The 24,882-nt window shown below is 39.5% G+C and overlaps 1 protein-coding gene and 1 non-coding gene across 2 annotated transcripts; one reads left to right on the plus strand and one right to left on the minus strand.

Annotated features, from left to right (window-relative positions):
* Nucleotides 1–1,641: 1,641 nt before the first annotated feature.
* LOC121903025 lies at nt 1,642–1,840 on the plus strand. The gene has a single exon (XR_006097985.1). It is a non-coding gene; the product is annotated as a small nucleolar RNA SNORA74 (small nucleolar RNA).
* A 1,262-nt stretch (nt 1,841–3,102) lies between these two features.
* On the minus strand, nt 3,103–20,362 carry LOC121902263 (NACHT, LRR and PYD domains-containing protein 12-like). Its single transcript, XM_042419520.1, is given in 12 exon segments — nt 3,103–5,030; nt 5,440–5,483; nt 8,374–8,547; nt 8,878–9,291; nt 11,375–13,215; nt 14,139–14,143; nt 14,281–14,509; nt 15,498–15,576; nt 15,814–15,927; nt 17,775–17,909; nt 19,255–19,389; nt 20,355–20,362. Coding segments are annotated over 12 exon segments (3,747 nt in total). The 3' UTR covers nt 3,103–4,461.
* Nucleotides 20,363–24,882: the final 4,520 nt, after the last annotated feature.

Consider the following 24,882-nt stretch of genomic DNA (forward strand, 5'->3'; position numbering starts at 1 on the left):
AGCACCTGCTTAAATAAAACCTCAGGAGTGCGTGAGTTCAATAAATGGACCTCGGTTGGCTTCAAGTTTTAATATTAAAGTTTGAACGCAGCAATGAAACAGGCGGGAAAGAACTAATTGTCGTTAATTCTCCGGGTTTTGAATGGAGTTGGTGGCTGAGGCCGGTGTTGCACTGTCTGAGTCAACTGGACACGCTGCTGAAATGCTGCTCGCTGCGTAAAATGTTCAACAGCGCCGGTTAACACGAGCATTTACAAAGTGCTTTACAAGGGGCAGACATAAAAAGAACATGACAGAATAAAATACCAAGTACACATATATTCCCTCAAAGGCTATATAGCATAAAAATAGACGTAAATCAATTTTGTAACGTTAAACCAGTTGCATATTTTACCAGCATTTGGCTAGTGCTAATTTTGTGTCCTGCTAGTAGAAATGAGCACAGAGAAACTTGCCACTTTCAGCAGATGAATATGAAAGCAAACTCTACACATACATCATTCCACACAGTGAAGCTCAAGCATCCAACTGAAAGAACAAGAGAAACATATATTTGAGTTGGGTGGACTTTAAAGAAGACTTAGCAAGTCTGAGATTCTCAGGCAGGTCATTCTATGAAAGCTCTACCCCCTCTTGCAGACTGTCCTGCCTGACAACCCTTAAAGGGTGTACAGGTTGACAAGGAGAGTAACTCAAAGAAATAATCTGGGGCCTTGAAGTGCTTTAGTTAATTAAAGCCAGCTGGCAGCCACTGTAAGGACTTTAAAAAGGAATAATCTCTTTTCTTGGTCTGTTTTAGAAGTATTGCTGCTGCATTTTGTACAATTTGTAGTCTAGGAATTGATTTCTGATTTAGGCCAGATAAGAGGCCGCTGTAGTTATTTAGTCTGGAGGAAATTAAACTGTATGATTTCATTTTTGCCCACTGTACTGCCTGCCCACCAATTTCTATGATAGAAGAAACACTTAGTGGCTCCAGTGTGGCATGTTGTGACATTCATATTGTTTCTTTCAGAGATGCTGGGTCCCCTGATGAACTAACGTGGCAGAGCATCAGCTATGGGATAGAGCCACCAACCTCCTGCCTTTTCTTTGGACTAAAGGTAAATACACAGATAGTGCCGCTTTCAAATGCACATCAGGAAGATTGTTTTACCTCTGATGGTCAGATATTTGTGTAGGGACTATGTTAATCAACACCCAACTATACATTTCAGTATTTTTCAGTGTGGTATTAATAATAAATCCCTGAACTACCATTTGTTGGGAGTACCAGTGATGGTTGTATCCAAGCAGAGCTGCAATGATTAAATGACAGAAAAGTAATCGGTTACCGTTTTGATAATCAAATCCTTTTCAGTGAAAAAGAAATTAGCAAAACGGACAAATGTTCTGGTTCTCAAATGTGAAGATTTGATACTTTTCTGTCATACATGATAGTAAACTGAATATCTGGACTTAAGACTGTTGCTCAGACAAAACAAGACATCGATAATGAAAATCGTTAGTTGAACCCTTATATCAAATGATGTATGATCAGCTTGTTTGCTCAGTGATCTTTGCATTGGGCTCTGCTCAGGTTACACAACCATAACTTCAGGTACTGCAGCAGAACCCACATGGTGGTTCTCTCCCCTTCACCCCAGCACTCAGTCAGCTGTCCAGGCGGTTTGTGTCTGACTCAGTGTTACAGTGCTGGTAGAGCGTCTCTGTACTTGGCCTCAGCTCTGCAGGTTCTGTTTTAGAGTCTGCTGCTGCTGAGCTGCTGCAGAGTGCGGCCCAACGAGAGTGGCCTGTCCTGATCCAACAGCAGGGCAGGCCTAGTGCAGGGCCGCACACTACATACTGACACCTACAGGGTTGCTCTGAAGGTCATTGTTGTAGGTAGTGGTGCAGTGGTAGAAATCACTGTTACAGTGTGGTTCAGAGTGTCTTAAGATGCCTTTACACTTCCTGGTAAGGATGGATTTATTTTTCTATGCCTTGGGACTACAGTGACCACAAACTGGTCAGCTGGGGCTGCTTGTATACTGGCTAACAATATAACAGTGAAATTATAATGAAGACAACAGAGCAGTTTGGAAGGCTCAGTAACCTGTCAGTGATACTAGACATTTCTGTTAAAATGAAGATGGCAGATTTGCTCTGTTTATAGTTAGTCTGACTGAAGTTTGAACTTAATGGCAAATGTTGTATGGCTCAGCTGAATTTGACATAAATGAGACACCAAAATTCAAAACTGGACAGGGGGGTCTCATTAACATGGCCTCATGGTGTCTTTATGGTGAGTGATGTGGTTTGAGAACCTGTTTGAATCGCAGAATGCTACATGGATATTAAAGAATGAGACTTCCATACATCTGACATCTCAGTTTAAATTGATCATTGATTAATCATAGAACCAATTAAAAGGTAGCAACATGACTGATTATTTGACCATAGACATTTTTGTTGTGAATGAACTTGAGTGAAGTAAATTTGTTTTTCCATGACTGTTGCAGGCAGAGCCACTGATGAGCTGCTCACTGTGGAGCTGACAGTCATGCTGCAGGCTGACTGAAAGTGAGTGTTGCAAAACCACTAATAACATCTATATTAACAGTCATGTTACATGCTGTGATGATGAAATATATAACACATCATGCTGACAAAACACCATGGTGAATTCAAACCCCTGAGCATAGCAGCTGACTCTTAGCAGTGACCATAGTGTTTCTGCTTTTCCTGACTCTTCATTTCTCTACAGCAGTGTGTGAAACAGCCAAGCTGGAGGGGGCATTACACTCCGCCAGGAACTAAGACTGACATTAGGTATGTAACAGCTATGGACAGATGTGATGTATTCTGTATGTAGTGTGCAGAAACTGTAACCCCAATCAGTACTGCCATGTCAGAGACCTCCCCTCTCTGCTGTGGAATCGTAGTATTGGGAGAGAAATGTCAGGACTTTGGCACAGGTTTAAGTAAAAACAATTTACCAGAACCTGACTGAAGACCTGCAACATGCTTCTTGTAATAAATTCTAGTAAGCTAAGATTTGAAGGGCGGTTTGTTTAAAAACTTGAGTGTTCTCTAGTAATACATGTCCTCTTGTTTTTTAGTGTTGACAGCATAACCTGCCTGACTGGTCTGGATAACTGGAGTCCACCTGCTGGGATGTGACAGGGCTGCTGTCAGTCATTACCTGCACCTCCATGTTTCAGCCTCTTTTGCTCAGCCTGACTGAGGTCGAGGCTTGAAAATCAAACTGTTGATACTCTTCTGTTGATGTTGTTGTGCAGGCATCACTTAGTTAACGTGTGCAGGCAATAATCACTTGAGCTTTACTGGAATGTAACATCTGTGATGGATGAATAAAAATTGATCTGCAGCAACTTGATGTCCATACATTAGTTATTGTTTTGTTTGTTTTTTTGCTCTTGTTTTTCTCCCAGATTTGTGATCAACAGGTACCATGAAGAGACCAATGTGTTTGTTTCATAACTTTGCAACTTCCTTACTGTGTGTTGCTCTGAGCCTCAAGCCCACTGGTTCTACTGAAGATGTAAATCTAAAAGATTATGTATTTGAGGGGTTTTTTAAAAATCTCAGTAATTTACTAAAACAGCTGGTCAATAGTTAACAAATGTCACTCAACTGAGGAAATGGTGCATTTGTTAGTATTTCTGGCAGGACTGTGAGCTGGACTGACTCTAAATAAATTGGTGTGTTCATGGTAAGGAAGGAACATGTCACCCAGTGCAGCCTTTTTTTAAAAAAAAAAAAAGTCTTTGAACAACAGTGGTGCTCTATGGCAGGCTGTATACAAGTTCAATTCATTGTTGGTTTGGGTCTCCTTGTGGGACTTTTTTTCCCACCGTTTTGCTTGTTAATCATTTGTGCCTGCAGCAATCGAATCTGATTAAAGCAAGAAATCTTTAGTTTGTTATATGAAGTGTTATGAAAAGTTATGTATCCCCAAACACCAGCCAGTCTTTATTTCTTCTGATTCATCAAAACTGTTTAATATGATCACAATTTAACTGTTTACATGGTTTTCTTAAAGTACAATTTGATCTCATTGTTACACAAAAGGAGTGAATTGATTTGTGAATGACATTTTGCTGCTTAACTGTAATTATAACACTTAATCAAAGAAATCCCATTAACACGTAAACACAATTTTAGAATGTAAAATTTAGAAGACTGCACCAACACAAATATTTCTGGGTAACATAAAAACTAGTGTTATATAATGTTGGGTGATTAAAGGAAAAAGCAACGTGTGGTGTTTCACCATGAGCCTCCAGAACAGCTTCAGTATTTGTCATAGATTCTTCAAGTGTGTGGATTCTGCTCAAGGGATGAACAGAGTTCCCGGCCCAGTTGTTCTGAGATATAGACTGATTGGTGTAATTTTGATGCTCATCAACCACCCATCACAGTTTTTTCCTTTATTTTGTCACCTGTCAAACCCTGCTGTTACCCTGTTGTGTTTCCAGAGGTTGGCTCTTCCTCTGACAGCTTGCACATACACACTGCGGATCCAGGTCTAAAACCAAACCCAGGGTAGAGCGGTTCAGTGAATGTGGATTGGAAGGTGTGGAGGTGGATCAGTGTGTCAGAGGAGACTCTGTAGAAAGACAGAGTGCCAGCATGCCAATCCAGATACACTCCTACTCTCTTCGAGTGGAAGGAGGGTGGGACATTGATGTTTTTTTCTTTGTCATTGTGCCAGGCAGAGAAATGATTATCAGAAGCAAACAGAGCCCAAGACTTGTCATTCCTTCCTAACCTGCAGTCATTATCACTTCCTTTCCGTCTGATTCCTCTGTAAGCCACTCCTATAGACAGCCATCCCTCCCTCTCAACCTCCCAGTAACATCTACCAGTCAGACCATTAACACACAGAACCCCATACAAGGAATCAAATCTGTCTGGGTGATGAGGATACGGCTGCTTCTCTGTCACCGCTGACGCCTTTCTGCTGCCTTCAGAGAGGAGGATATCTCTGTTTGCTGTGTTTGGGTCCAGTGTGAGTTCACAGGCATCTGATGGACAGAACAAAACACAATACAGCACAGAGTTGTGAGTGAGATTATTATTATTTTAGACAACCAATGTGCTGAAACTAAAAGTCTTTTTTTGCGTTTGTTCATTTTTTGCAGTGTCAGGTGACCGACCTACTGTGAAAAAAAGAAGTCAAAGGAACTAGCCTATAAGCTAAATTAAAATTTAAGGGATGGGAAGTCAACATGACTCCAAAAGAACATTTTGGTAACACATCCAGTCACCAAGCTTAAAATTCAGTTGCATGTTCCTCTAATGTTGAGTGGAAACTAAAGATTAGAATTTGAGATGCCATTCTTTTGACAGTCTGCAGGTCTGCATTTCATGCATTCTCCATGGAATGTAAAAAAAAAAGTATTTTATTGGAATCTGACTAAAAACTTCACTTACACTTTCTTAAGCCTGGTTTCAACCATTGTTCTCCATGGTCAACCCTGAAAGTAAGAAAATACACAAATTCAGACCCACATATTATTTTTATACAGTAAGTGCATTTATGAAAATATTTGTGTTGCACGTTGATTTCTGTCTCCTAAAGCAGAATGTCACATCTGTATCCATTTTTGTCATGTTCTGAACATTCAATTAATAATAAAACCATGTTTCTATGTGTCGTTTTCTCAACTCAAATGCCCACCATTCAATATAACAAATCCCACACTTAATAGCTCAAAAGAACCGAAAAGCTGAAACATGTTTCTTGGGTTTTATGTTCATATTCTGAGTATCTTTTAGTGTAATGGCTAGCATGATTTAAGTATCTTGCTAATACAATAAAATTGTTTTGTTTTTATCAACAACTCGTGCAATACCTGTTCCGAACAGGCCGATTGCTTGGCCTCCAGTATTGCAGCATTCCATAGAAAAATTAATAGAGTTGATGTGAGGTGAATGAATATACACCAACAATATGAAAGAACCTAACATTCTGTTACACACAGATGTTAATTACTGCAATAATTAATCTTTTCTCATTTCAAATATAATGAGGTCTGCATTTAAAAATAAAATAGGCCTACATAACAGAGAGCTTCCTAAAAAATGTGCATCCTAAAATAAAGTGGATCGATCATATTGGGCTGTTAGATCATTTATTTTCTGTGGCTTCAGATCATTCGAGTGAATATACTTGCTTAAAAGATTTGCGCTTATATGAGACATACTGGTTTTTAACTGCTCATGGGAAGTAGCCTAAGAGTGTCCATTCTTGATTAAAATGTGTTTTCACTGTCTAAATTTCTTTTTAGAGCACGCCATGTGAAAAACCTTTCTCTGACTCAAGGTACAGCTCTGATCGCTGGCTGTGTTCATGTTTACAGTTTTACTATGGAGTACAAAAAATCAGAAACAAATATTTTTTGGTGAAAGCAACTCATGCAGAGACTTGAGGGTTTAATGAGCACTCACACTCAATATTTTCAGTAGTTTTTTTGTTATTTTAATTAATTTGATTTATTAATTGTTTTGCATGTCCAAATGTGTTTTCGCTGTATACTCCTTGCTCAGACACAGAGCTGAGCGACTCACTGTTCACTTGATTATTCACAGTTTATTAATAAATTTAATTTATTGTTAAATGTGTCGCATGTCCAAACACGCCATGTGAAAATACTTTTCTCTGACTCACTGTGCAGCTCTGATTTCTGGCTGTGCTCATGACACACAGTCGCAGAGCCTTGAAGCCCTGCCCCACTGCTGCAGAGCTGAGTGGCTCACTGATTGCTTCTGACTGTGCCTCCTTGGGTCGTAAGCAATATGCCTGCCAAGTGTGAAGTAGATCAAATGAACGGTTCTCGAGCTATGCATAGGACATACAGACAGACAACCATACAGACACACAGACAGAGTCCTTGCTTTATAGTTAGACATACAGTTCCCTCAAGTCTTTGGCCATGCCAATGATTAAGAACATGGGGATATGTACTGTATGTTGTTGAATGCCAATTAAGTAATCATTGTTTTGTCTTGGTTACAATGATAACAGGCTCAGATTTTACATACTGTATGCCTGGAGTCATGAGGCTATCACCATGCCTCATGGGAACCAGTTGTTATCCTAACAAAACAGTTGTTTTACCTTAATCAAGGAGCTCAGTTTTTACTGTAAAGTGCAGCAGTACTAGACATCCATTTACGTATGGACAGAAAACCAGAAACATCCATCCAACACTTTCTACAATTTGAGTCCACACTGCAGTGTCAGCAGGCTAGGCAAGATAACCCATACATTCTTCTCCCAGCTCTTCCTAACCTCCTCAACTGACTAATTTAAATACACAGGTGCAATGGCTCGACTCTGAGCTCTTAGCAGATGTCAGAGTTCCTCATTCTAACATTTAGGGTGAGCCTAGCCACCCTATTAAGGAAACAATTTTGGCCATGTATATCTGTGATCCCATTCTTTCAGTCATTACCCAAAGCTCGTAAGCATGGGTTGAAGGTTAGAATATAGGGTGATCAGTAAATCAAGAGCTTTGCCTTTAGGTTTTGCTCTTTCACTACGGCAGTCCAGTTCAGTACAGCATTACTGCTGACACTAAATGAATTGTGAACAAGATCCCAACATTGTCAAACTCCTTTGCTTGGGGCAGTGACTCACTCTCAACACAAAGGGAGCAATCAACCATGGCCTCAGATTTGGCTCTGAATTTCTGCTCTGAAATGCCTCAAGTGGCAGAAATGTAAAACCACCCCAGCATGCACTGTACAGTATGAATCAAAAGTTTGGACAAACCATTCCATTCCCTTGAATGAGAAAGTGTGTCTAAAGTGTGTCCAAACTTTTGACTGTTATTGTAGTTCTGTAAACAGCAGAAATGCATTCTTAAATGTCAACATACCGGACAGTTTCCACACTTCAGCTACAGCTTGTTATTGCTTTCATTAATATCACAAACAGAATTGTAAAATGGCACAAACCTGATGGAGCCCAGTGCCCACAGAGAACGGACTAACTTCTAGCAGAGAGTGTGGACAGAGCTCTCACTGTGGTTATAAAAGGGCCTAATGGCTCATAGTAATAGCTCCGTACCACATACTCCTGCAGTATACCCTACAAGATACACCAGGGACAAGGCCCTAAGCTATCCTGAGTCCACAAAACACAAGTATGAACAAAAGTTGCACAGCTCTTCGGGTGCCCCTGTGGCTGAGGTGTTAAAACTGCAACTGTGTATCTCAACAAGCCTGGTTTGACCCTTCCATCCCACATGATGTGAAGTTACATACATATGACACAGATTGACAGTATGATAGAGAAAATGGTTTCCAACTGCAAGAGATCTGCCAAACAATGACTACACTTGGTAGAGGGTCTCTCCATACCTGAGAGTGTCAAGTTTCCAGTGTGGATCGTTCAGTCCATCAGAGAGCAGTTTTACTCCCATGTCTCCTAGATGATTGTAGCTCAAATCGAGCTCTCTCAGATGGGAAGGGTTGGAGCTCAGAGCTGATGCCAGAGATACACAGCCTTCATCTGTGATCAGGCAGCCCGAAAGCCTGCAAACAGAAAGTGAGACAATAGTCAGAAAATTTGTGTCTTAAACTGAAATAGTTGACTGAGTAATACATTTTGTGTTTTTATTTGAGCTATTTGTTTACTCCATCAATAACAGAATCTTTAGTATGTAAATGGCAGATGCAGTGATTAGATAAAATAACTAAATATGCTCACAATACAGTAATACATTGTTGTCGGAAGCTATTGCCAAAGATTTGCAACAGAACCAACCGCAGAAAATACTTTGAAGGTTGGTCCTAACTGATGTTGCTATAACTTAAAATAGAGATTTAAAGGGTTATCTGTTGAACAGGTTGATGAATCCTGACCTTAGAGTCTCCAGTCTACAGTTTGGACTCTCCAGTCCAGCAGAGAGCAGCTTCAGCCCTGAATCCTGAAGGTCATTGTTACTCAGGTCTAGCTCTATCAGGCAGGAGGACTTTGAGCTGAGAACTGTTGCCAGAGCTTCACAGCTTCTCTCCGATAGGTTACAGCCACTCAGTCTGAAGACACAATAAAGTGTAAAAATACATTAAAAGATAGGCTTGGGTTTTTTCAAGTCTGCGTTAATACAATACAGATGTCCCAATATGTATATGTATGTGGAAAGGGGTCTTGTGCTGCTGTAAGAATTCCTAATCTCCATACTGGCCCTGAAGCTATTCCCTTGGAGTGCAATTACACTGAGAAGAAATGTGGAAGAAAATCCACAGCCCTCATTCTGTGTAAAAATGCATTCCAAAGTTCAGCTGAAGCTAAAATGAGGCCTCAGCAGTCTCAGTTAACTGAATCGAGTTGGTATTTTCCAATTACAGCCTGTTGAGTACCAAATTCATTCTTTTTGTTTCCGCTGAATTAAGTATCCAGCTGAGTTGTGGTGGAGGGATACCTTCTGGTAGTTGTGTGTAAGTTTGGCGACACTACCTAGCTTTTACTACTCAAGACATGCTTGGCATAAACTTGTAAAAAGTGAATTTTTTTCTTTGCAGATTATAGAGCTGGAATATTTTTGCAGTATTTTGAGGGTTTTGGTGCATGTGACATCTTAGACCCAAGTGGCAACCTCCAGGGCTGAAAAATGAAGCCAGCGCTGAAGTGCAAAACCTGCAGTTCCTCAAATGGCCACTTGAGCCTGGCTCAATGCAGGTCAATCCCTATAGACCCCCATGTTAAAATGCTCAACTTTAAAGCAGAAACAAACATGTTTATAGCCTGGTACAAAAAGTGGTTTTGGTCTCTATAGCTAATTTTCCTGGTCATGACAACTGTATGGGGTGTGAATTTTTATATAAGTCGCCCGTTTAAATTTTATTACGACTTAAAACTATGCATAATTAAGGGTGTGGCCACTTTGAGTGACAGGTGGGTGATGTCACAGGCAAGTCACTACCACAGCGACAACGTTGGTTAGGTAAGGTAACCATTGCATAACCCCAGATTCACAGAGTATAGGCGTAACCATAGCTGTTGATATTTCAGTGTGTTTTCAGTTCATAAAAGTTAATTTTAACATTTTGGTGGGCTAAAAAAATCTTCCTCTAATGAGTCGGATGTTCAGTTTTTTTTGGTAAGTACAGTTTGTTTTAATGGCTTTAAGTCTGTTTTTTGCTAGCAAAAAATAGCATTAGCATTATCACAGTTAACCATAGACTATAAGTGCACTGTGCTTACTAAGCTAGCAGCTAGCGCTAGGGTCAGCTCCACTCTATCGTCCAAATACGGTCACTTCTGGTTCCAAAAAAACAATATTGTGAATTTTGAAGATACTGACTCAATTTAGCTTACACAGACTGCTAAAGCATCATATTGGTTTCAGCTGAACTTTGGAATGCATTTTTACATAGAGCAAGGACTGTGGATTTTGTCCCCCATTTCTTACAGTGTAGTCTCATTCTGGGGGAATAGCTTCAGGGCCAGTAGTAGTAATTGTTCCAACAAGCAAGACCCATTTCCAGTGTTGGGCAAGCTACTTGGAAAGCGTAGTGAGCTAAGCTACCAGTTACTCTACATTAAATGAAGCTCCGCTACATTGACGCTATCCCCCAGAGAAATGTAGCCAGCTAAGCTACAACAACATAACATGACAGTGACTAGTAGCTATATCTACATAAATTTCAAGCAAATAATGTTGACTAACCACCATACTTCGGATTTGTAGAGACTTGCATTTTTGTTGTACCCTCTGTTGGTCAATGTTAAAAACTAGAAAAGTAATATTTCAGAGTAATATAAAACTTTACTCTGTTCCCACATTTCCCCCCCATCTCTTCCCTCCCATATATATGTGTTTATTTTTAGTTTGTCTTTTGAAAGTTGAGAGCAGCTTCTTATTTGGATTGCACAGTTAAATTAATGTATCTGTGAAGGTATGGCTATGGCGACTCCTTCGGGATCAATTTCTCTCCACCCTCAATGTTACATGTTCCCTCTGCCATCTTTCTATCAAGTAAACTGAAGCTCTGAGGCAGTTTTATTTCATACAGCACAGAAAGCTCAGCTGCACTTGAACTTCAGAAAAGCTAATGTAGCTTGTGTGGACGCTACCGCTCTACTTGATCAATAGAAAAGCTTGGCTACTGAAAACACTATTTGATTCAGAAAACAGCAACACTACTACCATGCTACTGAGAAATATAGTTAAACTAGTGGCACTGCTACTTGTAGCGATGTTACTGCCCAATACTGCCCATTTCCACATACTTATTGAGCGTGTCAGTATTGTATTAAGACAGAATGAAAAAACCCAAACCTATCCATTAAATTTCTTTTCAAAATAGAGTTTTAAAGTATATCTACAGTAATCTATTTAAGTATGGGTGTACATACACAGCGTTTTTGGAGGCTTTGACCACTGGCAGCAGTCTCAGAACAGCTTCTTCTGAAGCAGAGTATTTCCTCAGGTCAAACACGTCCAGGTCTTCCTCAGAGGACAGTAAGATAAAGACCAGAGCAGACCACTGAGCAGGAGAAAGTTCTTCTGCATAGAGACTTCCTGAACTCAGATGGTCTTGGATCTCCTCCACTAGAGAATGGTCCTTCAGCTCATTCAGACAGTGGAACAGATTGATGCTTCTCTCATGAGAGGTGCTCTCCCTAATTTTCTCCTTGACATACTCAGCCATTTCCTGGTTGGTCTGTGAGTTACTTCCTGTCTGTGTCAGCAGGCCATGTAGAAGAATTTGGTTAGTCTCAAGAGAAAGGCCCAGAAGGAATCGGAGGAACAAGTCAAGGTGCCCATTTGGACTCTGCAAAGCCTTGTCCACGGCACTCTGATAGAAGAGTTTAAATTTGTCACTTAACAGTTCAGATGTCTGGGATTTTGATTCTTCTTCTGCCAGGACGTTGACACCGTAGTTGATGAATGTCAGATGGTCATAAAGAGCAGCAAGGAACTCCTGAACACTCAGATGGACGAAGCAGAACACCTTGTCCTGGTAAAGCCCTCTCTCCTCTTTAAAGACCTGTGTGAATACTCCTGAGTACACTGAGGCTGCTCTGATATTGATGCCACACTCTGTCAGGTCTGATTCATAGAAGATCAGGTTGCCTTTGTGCAGCTGCTCAAAAGCCAGTTTTCCCAGAGACACAATCATCTGTCTGCTCTCTGGGTTCCAGTGTGGATCTGTCTCAGCTACTCTGTGATACTTTGCATTGCTGAGTTTGGTTTGAATCACCAGGAAGTGGATGTACATCTCGGTTAAGGTCTTAGGCAGCTCTGCGCCCTCTCTGGTTTTCATCACATCGTCCAGAACTGTAGCAGTGATCCAGCAGAAGACTGGGATTTGGCACATGGTGTAGAGGCTTTGTGTTGTCTTGATGTGGGAGATGATTCTTAAGGCCTGCTGCTTATCTCTGAATCTCTTCTTGAAGTACTCCTCCTTCTGTGGGTCATTGAAGCCTCTGACCTCTGTCACCACGTCAACACACTCAGGAGGAACCTGATTGGCTGCTGCAGGTCGTGTGGTTATCCAGAGGCGAGCAGAGGGAAGCAGTTTCCCTCTGATGAGGTTTGTCAGCAGCACATCCACTGAGGTGGACTCTGTAACATCAGTCAGGATCTCATTGTTGTGGAAGTCCAGAGGAAGTCGACACTCATCCAGACCGTCAAAGATGAACACAACCTGGAACTCATCAAACCGGCAGATTCCTGCTTCTTTGGTTTCGGTAAAGAGGTGATGGATAAGTTTCACCAAGCTGTACTTTTTCCCTTTCATCAAATTTAGCTCTCGGAAAGTGACTGGAAATGTGAGCTGTATATTTTGGTGGGCTTTGTCTTCAGCCCAGTCCAGAGCAAACTTGTGTGTTAAGACGGTTTTCCCAATGCCAGCCACTCCCTTTGTCATCAGTGTTCTGACAGGGGGATCTATTCCAGGTTTGAAAATGTCTTCAGATCTGATTGTTGTTTCTGACCTTGCTGGTTTCCTGAATGCTGTTTCAATCTGTCTGACCTCATGTTCGTTATTGATCCGTCCAGTCCCTCCCTCCGTGATGTAAAGCTCTGTGTAGATCTCATTCAGGAGAGTTGGGTTCCCAGCTTTGGCAATCCCCTCAAACAAACACTGAAACCTCTCTTTCAGATTAGATTTGAGTTTATACTGGCACGCTTCAGGAGATTCTGAATTAGAACAACAATTAAGATAATGAGTGGATGTTACATTAAATATCAACTGCAACATAGTTTTCATCTCATTTGATATATTTTGCTGCTGTCCACCACTGTGTGTGGCATGCTACAACCACATTCTTTTTCACCATTTGAGTGAATGACAATATGAATGTAGAGTTAGCAATTTAGATCTGCTTCCTGGTTGGCAAAATACCCAGATTTGCAATACTCAGACACTACCAAATCTCTTATTTTCTTAAATCTTTAATTTTAATCTCTTGTCTTTTCATAAGCAAAGAGCTTTTTTTCATTTTAGCTGCTGCTGAACATTGTTTTTACCAGTTGAAATGAGAAATGTCAAAGGCAGTACATTATATTAGCCAGAGCTAATATAAAGTTAACTTGTAAGTAATTGACTAGAGGTGGAAATAACAGTTTTGGCTGAAATAACAGTTTTGCTGTTGTTTGATTAATATGCTTTCTGCAAACCAGTGTCTGCACTTGGCCAAAGATCATCTTTTAGCAAAAAAAAAAACACTCTCTATAGGGCTGTGGTCAAGACCACTCAAGTCAAGTTCGAGTCAAGACCAAGTCCAAAAAAAAGAAAAACAGTATCCATTAAATCTGTGAAAAAAGTGTGAGAAATATGAGAAAATATGATATGAGAAAAAAATGTTTTTGCACAATACCAAATGATAAAAAGTTTTGTGTCTTTGGTGTGTCCTGGTCCTGGTCCTGGTAGCCTGGTTAAGATGCATGCCACATCACGACAACGTCAATGTTACGATTCCAACAGTGGACCTTTGTTGCATGTCATACCCTGTCTCTCTCTTCCCTTGTTTCCTGTCATTTCTCAACTGTTACTATCTAATAAAGGCATATGCCTTTTCAATCAACAAACAACTAGTTTAGATTTGATACAGGATTATAAAAAAAGCAGATTTGATAAGCAGATTTGTTAGTGGAGTGCAACTGAACTCCAACCCTACCTGGGGATAGCATGCAGTTATATAGAAACACTTAAAGTAATTTTGGAAATGCAATGGACAATTTTCTCTTTGGACAAATTTAAAAAAATAAATAGTAAATAGTAAAATAGTAAAATTTATTTTACAAAGCCTCTTACTGCTCTGCAGAGAGTCAGCCAGCTCATCCTGATCCATTGTCCTCAGGAAGTTCAGTGAGATCTTCAGAAAAGCCTCTCTGCTGCTTCTCCTGTGCTCTTTTTCCTTATCATCAATCACATCCTCATCCTCCCTCTTCTTCTCCAAACATTTTGGGTCATCCGAACTCAGAACCTTCTTGAACCTCTTCAGCTCATTCTTCACAAAAGTGATAATGTTCTCCTCAAGCAGCTGGAAAAGAATATTGTATTATTAAACAATGGGCTCCCAACCTGACCCATGCATCATTGCCCAAAATGTATTGCACCTAAAACTTACCCCTCAACTCAAATTACATATCCATTGGTAATTAACTGGGGTTAAATTAATAACAAATAACAAATGAATAAAACAGGTGTACATTCTTACCCCTTACTTTTCATAAGCTTTATCTCCAAATACTGGAGGTTCTAATTTAGAGCCATAAAGTTAACAAACTCTAATTGTTTTCATTATAATCCAAAAGGTGTATGTGAGGGACTCCTACTGCTCCTACTGAAATGAACAAAACATGATCAGCAAGATTGTTTCATTAAAGAAGACTCACCACTCTGTTGGCCTTGATGAACTGAAAAACAGTCTGCTCACAATCATAGAGCAATTTTGTTTCTTAGACAAACAATCTTTGGCTGCAACATGGACACAGGCTTGCAAGAGCACAGTGACAATACGACAGTACAAAGTTTTTCTACTTAACTTTCATTAGCTACCCAAACCTACACACATGATTTACAGGCCCAGTTCCAGGAGTGTGCCCCAGTATCACTTTTTGCGGGTGAGTTTTTTTTCTAATGTCTTTATCAGTCATAGCACCTTAAAGTACAACTTTTATCTGAATCTGTTATGATAACATTGTACTCACAAAACACGGGAATAGGTCCAACAGGGAGGAAAATGCTACCAACTCTTTTGGAGGTAAAACTGAAACATAATCTGGGAGTACTAGGATATTCCCAAAGATTAGCTGTAGGAAGCTGCATGGAACTTCACGCTTTTGCCACCACAACCCTGACCAGTAAAAATGACTCAAAAATGAATGGAAGGATTGCCTATTGATACAAAAAATATTGTGACTGCCTTACAGGGTGTTGCATTCAGACAATTACAAAAATTGACTCTGTCATCAAATTGACTGTTATTTCATTTAATTGAATGAAGTAAAAGGTGTACATTTACACACCATAAATATGTAGTCCAAGTCTGTTTGATCATGCTTGGGCAACTGATCAGTGGGAACCTCTGACCTCTTCTGGTTGACTCTGTGAAGTACACATGAAATAAAGCGTTAAGTACTGGCTCATATCACAGTATGTCTTCCGGCCTTCCAGATTTTTGAAATGTAGTCATAACAGGTTGACTTAATTCCTGTAACCGTAGCCTCCTGTTTGGGACATTCGTTGGCCCTTTACCAATTTAGATTAGCTGAAAGGATTGGAAACAAATAATAAATAAAAAAACAATGGATGCAGTATAATTTTGATGGTACTAATACGTACGTCATTTTAGGGAAGTCATGTCCATCTCTGAAGGTAAAAGGAGGTTCTATTGATTGGTCACTCTTCATAGACACACAGCTGGGTTCAGGGAAATCTGGTTTCTCCTTACGGATTCTGATAGACAGATAGGAACATCGCCATCTAATTAATCATCAGGAGCTGCTGGATACACACAAACTATTTGGGCAATAGTGCTCAATAAAATTTATAGTTCTTTCCACTCAATATTTTCTTGTCTCTTCTCATACTTTTTAAGCCAGTTGGTCCTTTGGTAACAAAGGATGGGAAGCTGACGAGAATGTTATGCAGGTATTTGGTTATAAAGCAACTATTAGACAAAAAATTGAAACCTGATGAGCCACATGAGGGCACTAACACCATCATAAGGGAACAACAAGGTTATTACATTTTATCCTGAGGGGAATGTGAACATCTATAGCAAATTTTGTGCCAATTCATCCAGTAGATGTTGAGATATTTTACTGGATTAGTGAAAAATCTGACTTGCTGGTGGCACTAAATGAAAAGTCAGGGGTTCACCAAGGTCATTAGGATTTATTCTCTGGGGACCATGGATATCTATACCAAAATTTACAGCAATCCATCAAACAGTATTTGAGATATTTCCCTATGGACCAAAGTGTTGACCGGTAACCAAAAGTCTGACCGACATTGCCATCCATACAGTTATGCTGCTAGTATGGCTAACAATATATATATATTTTTTGTATGTTTTTGTATAAAATACAAATAATGTTATCTTTATATGAAAAATGCAGCATTTTTACAAGCACATTTTTATCCCTATAGAGCAAAACTGTAGAGTTAAACAATGTGTAGATGAGAGTCTGCTCGACAAGAGCAACAGTCTAAACATGATTGGAGTAACAATCTCCAGACACCTCAGTAGACCACAAATGCCAATTTAAATACCTTCATACAAAATAATTTTTGATTTCTTGAGTAGGGCAAGGACAAATAAAATTGTATCTTTTCTGGGAGTCAAAACTGATTAGATATGCATGGTATTGCTCAAAGATTCATACTGTCACATTTAACACTGACAACATCATCCTTAACATGTTGAAATTCAACATGCAATCCAGAAAATGTCCATCTGAGTCATTGTTAGATCATTTTGGAAAGCACTTATATAACCTTCTTCTTTGTTTAGGTATGACGACTTAGTTAAAGCCTCATGATATTACAAGAATAAAGTCGGAATTTTATGAGAAAAATGAACATACATGACCAACAAAACTTAACCAGATGAATACATGCATCATCTAATGCTAGCAACATCTTACTTCTTGTCAGGAGAATAGTGTCTTATGTTCACATGTGTGACTGGGCACGCTTAACGGACACACAGCTGGTTTCAGGGGAGTCGGGTCTCTCTTGATCAATCCTGTACATAGAGATCTGATCTGAGAATTCAGAGGCTCCGAAATACCACAGTGTGGGCAGTCATTTCCCAAATGGCAGGCTGACTGAGAGCATTGTTTGATGAGTTTTAGGGCTGTACCCAAAGCTTTGTTTGTTGCTGTGGTATTTGAACATTAAAATCAGCATCTGAATATTTGTTGTTTTTTTTTTCCTGCCGGCAGCAGTCCAATAGGAAGAGGCGTGAAGAGAGCAGCAACACATTGGGCAGAACAGCTCTTCTCCACTACCTCTGTGGTCTCTCCCTCGCTCTCCATACATTATTGCGTTATGGAAGATCTGATTGGCTGTATCGAAGTTAAGACTCCAGCTATGTAGACTGATAAACAATGGTATTCCATCAAATTAAGGCAAAACTAGGGGGCACCATTATGAAACCAAAAAATTAAAATATAAATTTCTTCCTTTTAGTTTCAGATTTTTTCTTAAAGGAGAGCACAAAAGTGATTTACAGAGCAGAGGTGGATGCTGTAGTAGACAAAAAATGCAATTTCATTTCAGTTGGAGTTTAAGCTTACTTTTTGTCAGGAGGATATTTTCCATCTTTGAACATAAGAGGTAGTTCCTTTGAGTCATCACTCTTAAAGGACACACAGCTGGGTTCAGGGGAGTCTGGTCTCTCTTGATGACTCCTAGAAGACAGATAGGAACATCTTCAGAATGGAGAATTAACTCAATTTAGTTGCACCCATAGCAACTAGGTATCAACAAGACAGGTAGTAGGTAGTATGAATAAAATGATCTATTATGGTATTTGTAATTCTATATCTCCATATCGACATATATCGTTACGTAATACATTTTCTGGAAAATCAATTAAGAAACTATTAATGGATAAAATAACCATCCTGTTTGTGGCCAATACAACTCATTTATAACCTGCCAAATCAAACTGATACAAAATGCGATTTGTCACATTCGTCACATTGATGTAAAAAACATATAAAAATCTAATATTGCCTTACAGCAGTCATGCTCATTGATTTACAACATTGCTCACACATTGTCTATATACAGTACATATAGTATTAGCCCACATGGTCTGATACAACCAGAAATATTAAATGGATAGCTACCATGGTATGAATGCAAGGGTAAAATCTCTGACAATAGACAAATTTATATGGTCTCACAGTATATCGTCATATTGTCCATCCCCATGCGCTTTGCAAGAATCCCCCCCCCCCCCCCCCCCCATAAAGGGTACTGATGGATGGCACATGCTTTTGCACCAAACCTCAAACAACATGTGATGAGGGGAGAGAGAGATAAGGAATGTGTGACAGCTTCTATCACTTTCAGTGCTGCCGAAGCTTATAAGCACAAAAAAAAGACAGCCCTAATGAGTTTGTTTCACTTTTCCAAAGGGCAAGGAGGCATCATTAATGTTAGGAGTCACAACTGTGTTTTGGCTGCTATGGCAGGTCTAAATGAAAATGAAAATACATACTCAACTAACCTGTTATTTCTCCTAAATCATTTTAAAGCCCAACTGAAATCACATTTTATTATCCCTTTTTGCAGTCAAAAATAATGTCAATCTGTTATTTAAATGTACTGTTAATACATTTTTATTATTAAAAGGAAGAAAAAAAAACTCTTTGGGGAAATATCTGACATGCTCCTCTTTGTCGCAGCCAACTGGAGGGGCATGATGGTGACCGTGTTTGATTGACGGCAGATGGCAGGCTGCTATCAGGCTCAGTGTGACCGTCTGCTCTGCCTACGATAAAATGCCACATTATGGATTTACGGAAGATCTGATTGGCTGTATCGAAGTAAGGACTCCAGCTATATAGACTGATAAATAATTGTATTCCATCAAATTAAGGCAAAACTAGGGGGCACCATTATGAAACCAAAAAATTAAAATATAAATTTCTTCCTTTTAGTTTCAGATTTTTTCTTAAAGGAGAGCACAAAAGTGATTTACAGAGCAGAGGTGGATGCTGTAGTAGACAAAAATGCAATTTCATTTCAGTTGGTGTTTAAGCTTACTTTTTGTCAGGAGGATAGTTTCCATCTTTGAACATAAGAGGTAGTTCCTTTGAGTCATCACTCTTAAAGGACACACAGCTGGGTTCAGGGGAGTCTGGTCTCTCTTGATGACTCCTAGAAGACAGATAGGAACATCTTCAGAATGGAGAATTAACTCAATTTAGTTGCACTCATAGCAACTAGGTATCAACAAGACAGGTAGTAGGTAGTATGAATAAAATGTTCTATTATGGTAGGGTCATATTATCCAGCGTCATATTGTCCAGCCCCATGTGCTTTGCAAAGAATTCCCCCCACTGTAAAGGGTACTGATAGATGGCACATGCTTTTGCGCCAAACCCCAAACAACATGTAATGAGGTGAGAGAGAGATAAGGAATGTGTCGCCTGCAGGTTGAGATGGGTGGAGTCATCTAATCTGACATCTTGCACCTGGGCAGTGCTGGATTTAGGTTATTCAGGCTGGCTCCTCCATTCTGTCTCTCTCTCATCATTGGTTTGTCTTCTTTGTTTTTCCTTCGAAACACCACACATTCACTACAGATTAATTTATAAAGTTACTTTTGCCTTCCTCTAAATAAAATATTGTTTAGAATACTTCAAATCCTGTTTGCCTCTTTGTCTAGCTTACTGAGCGGGGCTTTGACACATGCATTAAAGGTCTCTGGCCAGAAACTAACCAGGAATGTTGCAGTTTATGGTTAGCACCTTAAACCCTGTTAGCCTTGAGTTTAAAAGTTGTGTTTCCATAGACCAAGTCCAAGCTTAGGGCATCACCAAAGTCATTAGAATTCATCCTCGGGGGACCATGACAGTATGTACAAAATTTGATGACAGTCCACTCAATATTTGTCAAGATTTGTCAGGACAAGCACACAAAAAAGTTGACATTGAGCAAAGCCAGTTTCACAGAATACTGCTAACAACACTCACTCCTCTCTCTGTTTGTCACAGCAACAGCAGAAAGCCCCAACATTAACAGTGTACACACATTCCTTCACCTGACTGATCGCAAATGCGGTCTTCTTCTATCTTTTTTCTTATTATAGTTAAATCAGTTTAAAATAAGAAGTAGGTGGAATAAAGTATTGGCTACAGTACCTTTTCATGGTGGAAGCTCTCCTGTGTTCACCAGGTTTGTACAGAGAAAGAGCTTTCTGTTCATCTCAGTGCAGCTTGATGAACAGAAAGAATACACCCATAGGTATGAAAGGAGTAAAATATGATAGACATTGCTTATCTTTTTCCGCAGTCCTGTGCAGTGTATGACAATGTGCAGGTTTAGTCATACGATATCTAAGATATGCAGTCTGACTGGTCTGAGCATGCGGGTAGAAACTGAACCACCTGTCGGTGGCCAAGGTTGAGCGGTGGTGCACTTTCACAGTCATCTACAGTGAGGTGAAGAGCAGCTTCAGATGCATAGTTCTGTACACTACAGCACTATGCAGTTTGATTCTTTACAATGACTTTTGCTGTAGCAAGAAACCAAGTAAAGAAAAATCAATCTAAATGGAGATTTGAAATTCATATGGAATTTCCTGATATTCAAATTCCAATTGTGCTTCGTGGTAGCGAGATTGTCATACAGAAGCAACACTATCTAGCAGGAAGTTGATCACATTAGGTCTAGTCCAAAGGACCCCATCCCTTCAAAGGAACTGAGGCCAGAAAAAGAATTCCGAGGACAGAGAATGGTGATGGGGTGAATCTGAATTCTAAGGAAAACAGAAAAGATGTGAATCCAAAGAAGAAAAAAATACCTTTCTACTGACTAAGTTGTTCGTTAAAGCTGCATAAATTATTTTTTTATGTTTGTAGAGCAAGCTATAACCACAACATATTGTCTTTTCTGACACAGAGCAACATTATCATTCATTTACAATTGTTTTTGTCCTCCTCTGATCATTGTAAGTCCAATACTCACTCTACTTTGAGCTCTGTTTCAGTCTATACCAATTCCTGAAAAAAATATCCGGCTCTTTAGACCGACAAAGTTAGCAACTAGCTGGTAAACATAGTGGAGCATGTTGATAGAGAAAAATCTGAGCTAGAAGAGAGTGAATATTGGACTTACATTCACCTGGGGCCAGTTTCAGAAAGTGGGTTTAGTGAAAACTCTGAATTTGTTAACCCTGAGATGAGGGAGAACCTGGGTTTTCAGTTTCAGAAAGAGAAGTAACTTAAACTTAACTTAAACTTAAACCATGGTAACTGACCCTAAGACTCTGTGAACCTAACCTGCTCGCTGGCAGGTTTTCTTCAACAAACCCTGAGTTTCTTTCTGTCTCCTCCCTCTTACAGAGCCAGACATGCTGTTTCATTTCCTCATTCATTCAGTCTGTAGCAAAGTGCATTCATTAGCGGAGGTTCACTATCTGTCAGAATCTAAATCCTGGTTGGATATTAGTTTGTTACTCAATGACTTTCTAAGGTTACCGCTTTTATGTGCATCAGTCATTTCTTTGAACAGCATTTTTTTCTCACACATTCAGATATTACACAGCATGAATTCAGCCTCAGCTTAGAATAAAACCTCTGCATGTCCTTCTGTTATAACATTGAGACTCTGTCAGTTTGTTATAGCAGCTCCTGCACTGAAAACTTTATTGCACATAATGTGTAATCTCAGTTTAAATGTAAACAATCGATATGAAACTTTAGACACGTGAGATCAATGAATAATTATCTCATCAATCATGATGTGATTGGTTGCACTGATGGAACATTATTCCTATAATATTGGAGATAACATGTTAATATGCTTAGTGAGCAGGATAGTGGTGCGGCTGCAGAATGTAGTTTGAAAGTGAGATTTTTAAATAGGGAGCATTATGTTAACGTGTTTTAACAGCATTTCAGTGACAATGTTTAAATTTACTATATTTGTTGAAGTAACTGAAATTAAGTCACTGAATGCTGTTGAGTGAAGATACAAATAGACGTCTAAAAATTTAAAATATTCTGTATTGTAACTTCAACGCCTTTTCAAGTGCAAATCACCAAACAAATTATTACTGATCAGACTGTGAGCTTACAGTCATGTCTCTGTGTCTTTGATCTATACATTTATTGAATCTTTAACTATATTTTTCATCTTCAGTCGCTGCCTCCTGTGTTTTTATCCCCGTCAGATTAAAGCTGAACAAATATATTTAAAATGTAACCTAGCTGCAGCCTGATACACAGTCAGATTCCACTTTATCACCATTAATGAAATGTAAGTCTACTAAATGATGAATTAATGGACAACACTGAATGAAACTTTATTGTGTTCACTTATTGACACTTTCCTGCTCTGACTCAGGCTCTTTTTTTTAAAGATAAATGTGCTTCGTCCATACGCATATACATTCATATCTCTACATCTACTGGATTAAAATGGAGGCTCTGCCTTTTATTTACCTGTTGCCATGGTGACTCATAGCATCAGAGCTCCATTGATAATGGCTTTTTTTATGCATCATGCACACACTTAACTCAGAGTGAACATACTCAGAGTTGATTGAACTGACTCTGATCAACTGTTCTGAAACTGAAAACTCAGAGTTTCCCATCTCAGAATTCATCAACTCAGAGTTCAGGGTTAGACTCAGAGTTTGTTAAACCTGCTTTCTGAAACAGGCCCCAGGTGAACAGAAACACAACACCAAATGAATGCGAATGCTATTTACTAACAAGTTCGCCATATCAGTTCAAAAGGTGTTTCTGCTGTCCCCAAGTGACAAAAAAAGCTTTTTTTTAAAGAAAAAAAAAAGTCCAAATTCTCTTATGAAAATAATCTTATTGGCAGCCATGATCCCAACCATCCACTTGAGTGTCTGATTGGATTTATAAGCCACACCCTACAGGATGAAGACACGCTTTTTTCCTCTTTGACGAATGTCTCCTCCACCAGAGACATACCAGCACTGAATCCCTACAGCAAATCTAAGGAAACTAATATATCAAGCATTGCAAAGACAACCATACGGATCAAGACAACAAAGAAAGGAAAAATCAAAGTACAGTAAAATGTTCTTTGGACCTACAAAGAAAAAAATGTCTCAAAGACAACTTCCAACCAAATGCAAGCTCAGTGACCATCAGCTGGCAACCAAAAAGGGAAGACAGAGAATGGCAACCAAGAGACGGGACATGTGGTCACTGTGCAATAGCGTACTGTAGCTGAGATTAGGACAGATGTGTATTTCCTCCTGACGAGTGGAAGAATACACCCAAACTACTGCAGAAGGCTACTTCAGCAAATCCAATAATCCAAACTTTAACTTGGAGAGCAGCTCAGCCAATCAAATACAGCTGAAACACTTTAATGTGTATCACAATACATTTGTTAATTTCAACTGAATCATCCTCATGCAGTACACACTAGGGGTGTGCCCGAATACAAATATGTTATTCGGCAAAGCACAAATAGTGGGTTTTTTCACTACTATTTGTGTTATACAAATATTTTAAAAATGATTTGTACTCAGGAGGGGAAAAAAAACATGTCAAATACCAGCGCGCAGGTCGGTTACATCGCTATCTCAGTTTCTCTCCTCTGCTCCGCTGTTACGTCCATCAGCAGGTCTCAACAAGGGGAGTCACATCCACCTACTACATGACACACATTTCATAATTTGGACATCACTCCCAGAGTTGGGGGTGTTCCCCAGAGATAAAGCTGAGCTACTGACACAAGCGGAGTGCTCCCAAGGGACTCTCCATAACCTGTTGTTCCCCTTCTCCTTTCTACAAAGTTAGGTTGTAAAAAACAAGCAATAAATGAAAAGTGCAAAGCAAGAATCATCTTTGAATTTCTTCCCTACATGTTACACAGTGTGCTGTCTCTGTGTTATGGGTGTATAAATAGGTAGAGGTCTGTCTGCAATTAGGCGATGAGTAAAGTTTTAGCTCAGTAGTCAGTGCAGTCGTCTATGATCTGAGAGACTCCCGTTTGAGACCTGGTGTGGGGACCTCCTTCATGAACACTTATTGTAACACTTTAATTTTAAAATTAGAAGTGTAATACAAACAAAAATAGTATTTTTAAGCCTCTTTCCACTTTTATTCAAATACAAATACAAATAATTTTGCTGCCTCAACAAATACAGACACAAATACAAATACTGGGATCTCTGCACATCCCTAGTACACACACACACACACACAGACAAACTACTGATCCACACTGCACTATAGAGGGTGTGTACATGTATGCAACAACTCACATCCTCCACTGACAAGACACACACATGCATGCATACACACACGTTTGTGCAGCTATCCTTGTTTGGACATTGCATTGACTTCCATTCATTGTGGACAGCCTAACGCAAACCCTAACCTTAACCTAACCTCAATTCACACCTTACCCATAACCTTAACCAGGAGCTCAGAAATGACATTTTGCCTCACTAGGACCTGGCTTTGGTCCCAATGAGGACTACTGGTCTTGACAAGGTCGGTGTTAATACTGGAAAAGGTCCCAATGAGGTAACAAAAATATGCACACGAAACTATTTGAAAAATATGAATCAAGATTGTCTTATTGTCATGATGTCAGACAATAGTGTTGATAGATAGATAGATAGATAGATAGATAGATAGATAGATAGATAAATAGACAGATAGATAGATAGATAGA

Source organism: Thunnus maccoyii, chromosome 8, assembly GCF_910596095.1.
Source record: "Thunnus maccoyii chromosome 8, fThuMac1.1, whole genome shotgun sequence".
Taxonomy (NCBI): Eukaryota; Metazoa; Chordata; class Actinopteri; order Scombriformes; family Scombridae; genus Thunnus; species Thunnus maccoyii.